The following is a 3,709-nucleotide window of genomic DNA, read 5'->3' as shown; positions in this document are numbered from 1 at the left end:
TTTTATGATGATAGAGGAGAAGAATCGATAAGTTTCGAAAGTGACAACGTCTGTTTCATTGTATGTGACGATTCATATACATCAGAATGCGCGCGACAGTTTTAGATGCTGACTCGCCATGCAAACGGAACGGCATACGGACATATCGATTAATCTGTCGATGTTCTTTTTGAAGAATATTGGCCTATGGATAGCCGAGGATTCGGCGAAAAAGCGTTGGATGAAATTAATGCTCGTCTTCACAACATGGAATTCGATGATCGGCTCAGTCCTCAATATCAGAGACTTGTATTTCACTTTATTGTACAAAGGCGTGAGTATTGCTCAATTGAATAATATATTTTAAATGAAGTTCCGTACGCGTTAACTGAGTATAATGTTCTAAATATTTATCGCGTTTCCAAAAACGAAACAAATACCAATATTAGGGTGTTCTAAAGAACCGATGGTATCACGCGTTGACAAACTGATTTCGGAAAATAACTAAATGATGGATTTCGAATCTTTTGTTATTATGCTGCATGTTTTTACGCTATCGTGGGAAATTTAAAGATACAGAAATATAAATGAATCCAAAAATTTCAACATAAAAATATACAAAGTAACAAAGTAACAAAAGTGAAGTATTTGTTGTAATACTAATGGAAATGAATTTCTACTTGGTCCTCCATTTTTCTACTTTCAATAAAAATTTACTGTCTGATAATTACTAATAAATAACACCACTGTATGATGTATTTTCGAGATGTACGAAAGAAACGAAAGAGTACTAACTTGACAGGTTCAGCATGTTGAACATCGTTATCAAATCATTGCTACTAAACGTTATTATTAAATTATCTATAGAAAAGAATATCTAGAAAAGAGATACATACATTTGAGTATAGAAATCATTTCTACATTTCCATCCTTCGTGTATATTTAATAAATTAAAAGTTTAAAATACAAATACATTGCACATACGTGCAATAATCTAAATTGCTCGTGCTAGGTAATAATTTGTCTAATTTCAATTATTAATATATGATAATTAAGCTGTTCATGTGGTATATATGTGACTATATTTATTTAAACAATACGTATTGCAGGATATTCTTTATGTCATTACTAACTTGTTAACCGTGGTAATGAGTTTACTCAAGATATGTATCATACTGATGCATAAAAGCGAATTTTTAAATCTGATCATTTACATGCAACAAAATTTCTGGAATGTCGATTACGATTTCCGTGAGAAAGAAATATTGAATAATTGCAAAAGAACTTGTGCCTTTTTCGTTTCCTCTGTCACCAGTATTGGTATATGCGCTATGCTGTCTTATGTAATAACACCGATTCTTGGTAGGTTCTTAAAATATTCTATTTGCATATACGATTAATGTGCTATTTTTAATAGTGTTTATTATTTTTTTTTTTTTTGTGTATACAGTATATGATGGCCCTTGTACAAATGCTATAGAGCATAAAATGCCATAAATTTCTGTTTTATATACATGTGTTAAGGACATTTTAAAATTTAAACAATCTTAAAGAAAAGAATTTTGGTTCGACATTACTATAGTAAAGTTTAATAATTATACATACTAATTTATATTTCTCTAAGTCAGAAAATAGAAAATTTGATAAACAACAAACTGATTTGATAAACATTTATATACATTAAAAATATATTTTTTAAAATAACTCATTCGAATGTTTGTTGCAGCAAATGTTGGAAAAAATCAATCCGAAAGAATATTTCTGTCCAATGTGTGGATAAATTTACCACTGTACTTATCTCCTTATTATGAGATACTATTTGTAATCGAGGTATTTTAAATTCTCATTATGCTTGCATTTACCATCTTGAATACCACTGTGAAATTATATTGAGATACTCGCGAAACAAAGTTTGGCAAAATTTTAGAATTGAATGAAATACTAGCTCAGAATCTTCCACTTTCTATAAATCTATAGAATCCCTGATTTGGATGACGACATACAGAGCGTCCCGGATTTAAATGTCTTTAATGAATTTAGATGTTTTCTTCTTCGCGACTCTGTATAAATATATATATAAAAATATCTTTCCTAACTTTGCAATAGATTTCATACACTGTAACAAAGGGAATAATAATTTCTACCTGGTACAGGTAATATGTCTATATTACGTAGCCGTTTGCTATTTTTGCTTCGACAATATTTTCTGCATCCTGGTTGTACATTTGGCTGGCCAGTTTCGCATACTTCGATACAGGTTTACAAAATTGTGTAACTTGGAACATGAGACAAGCGAAGTGACGTTAACAAAGCACGCGTACGAATTTTATGAGAAACTGAAAATGTACATTCGACATCATCAGCTATTGATCAACTATTGCAAGAGGCTTGAAACCGTGTACACGATGATTATATTTGGCCAGGTGTTGGTGTTTAGCGTGTTAATTTGCCTATTTGCTTATCAGGGGCTGTTGGTTGGTATTAACACACTACCACGAATTTCCGTTATTGAAATTTTTTTCAATATTTCGGAATGAACAATTTTCTCTCAGGTTGCTGCTCCTATAGCGAGACGCAGCATCTTCATATTTCTTTTAATCGGCTCGATGGCTTTATTGTTTATGTTCACCTATGGTTGCGACGGCGTGATAGAGCACAGCGACGAAGTTGCAGAAGGAGCATATTCAGCTTTGTGGACGATCATGCCAATGAACAAATCTGGACGAATGCTCCGAAACGATTTAATAATGGTGATCGAGCGATCAAGACGGGTTTGTTGTCTAACCGCAAACGGATTTTTCCCCATATCGTTGAAAACTTACACTAAGGTAGATATAGTTCAGAGAATAGAAAATTCCGGTACACTAGGAAATTGTAATTTTCATTATTTTGAAAAAGGAAAAGATTCGCTTATCAAATTTTACAGATTATGTCTACCGCAATGTCGTATTTCACGTTGTTAAGAAATCGTTTGGAAAACGCAGCTGAAGACTAATATAATGTCCCATCAGCAAAATTATATATATTTATATATTCGAAGAAAATTACCCACGGTTGTGTGCATGAGAGTTTTGCAGCTATAGTATAAAAAGAAAATAAATAAATGGAAGGAAACTGTGTAACCAGTCACTCAATATACAGGGTGTTGCATTTAAATGAAAACATTAGAATATCTTGCAAGGACTTCGTGCCCCCAAAAAACTATTCTTACAAAAGTGGTATGAAGGAGCACATTATTTGGCATAGTTATCTCTTGTGTTAAAATGACTGCAAAAATTTCAAAGTTAATAATTCTTTTAAACGAAAGATTTTATTTTATTTATAGAATGATATATTATTGTTTTTGTATTCTTCAATACCCGCACATGATATACAATCAACATAGAATAATATTGGAGTAATATTATAATAAGTATTATATTAAGTAATATCATAATATATTAAGTAATATTCTAATCTGTCAGCTAATAATTTGCAACATCATACGAGTTTTGTCAATATACATGAACACTATGAAATGAATTTCATCAATTCAAAGCTATTGTACAATAATTTACCTAATATCCAATACATCTAATCGTTTTCAGTATTAATTATCTGTTAAAATCGCCTTTAAATATTCTAAGTAACGTAATTTTCTACGAAACATAGCAAGTATAAAAAGAATTTTTCGTTTACACTTTTGTATTTATACTAACATATAAATAGCAGAGGCTTCATTGTTCCTGCT

At 31.1% G+C, this 3,709-nt stretch overlaps 2 protein-coding genes across 2 annotated transcripts in view; both read left to right on the top strand.

The window, feature by feature from the left end:
• The window catches only part of LOC122529744 (odorant receptor 13a-like), a 4,399-nt gene extending 2,923 nt beyond the window's left edge, over positions 1 to 1,476 (top strand). The window contains exons 5-6 of the mRNA XM_043656156.1: positions 1,089 to 1,341; positions 1,430 to 1,476. Coding sequence (XP_043512091.1) covers positions 1,089 to 1,341; positions 1,430 to 1,476 — 300 coding nt within the window. The remainder of the gene's footprint in view (positions 1 to 1,088; positions 1,342 to 1,429) is intronic.
• A 524-nt stretch (positions 1,477 to 2,000) lies between these two features.
• LOC122529743 overlaps positions 2,001 to 3,709 on the top strand; it is a 6,663-nt gene continuing 4,954 nt past the window's right edge. The window contains exons 1-3 of the mRNA XM_043656155.1: positions 2,001 to 2,453; positions 2,532 to 2,807; positions 2,906 to 2,948. Coding sequence (XP_043512090.1) covers positions 2,001 to 2,453; positions 2,532 to 2,807; positions 2,906 to 2,948 — 772 coding nt within the window. The remainder of the gene's footprint in view (positions 2,454 to 2,531; positions 2,808 to 2,905; positions 2,949 to 3,709) is intronic.

This window comes from Frieseomelitta varia, unplaced genomic scaffold (genome assembly GCF_011392965.1).
Source record: "Frieseomelitta varia isolate USP_RPSP 00005682 unplaced genomic scaffold, Fvar_1.2 scaffold_307, whole genome shotgun sequence".
Taxonomy (NCBI): Eukaryota; Metazoa; Arthropoda; class Insecta; order Hymenoptera; family Apidae; genus Frieseomelitta; species Frieseomelitta varia.
Note: the sequence above shows the minus strand (reverse complement) of the source record. Positions and strands in the feature narration are given on the sequence as shown.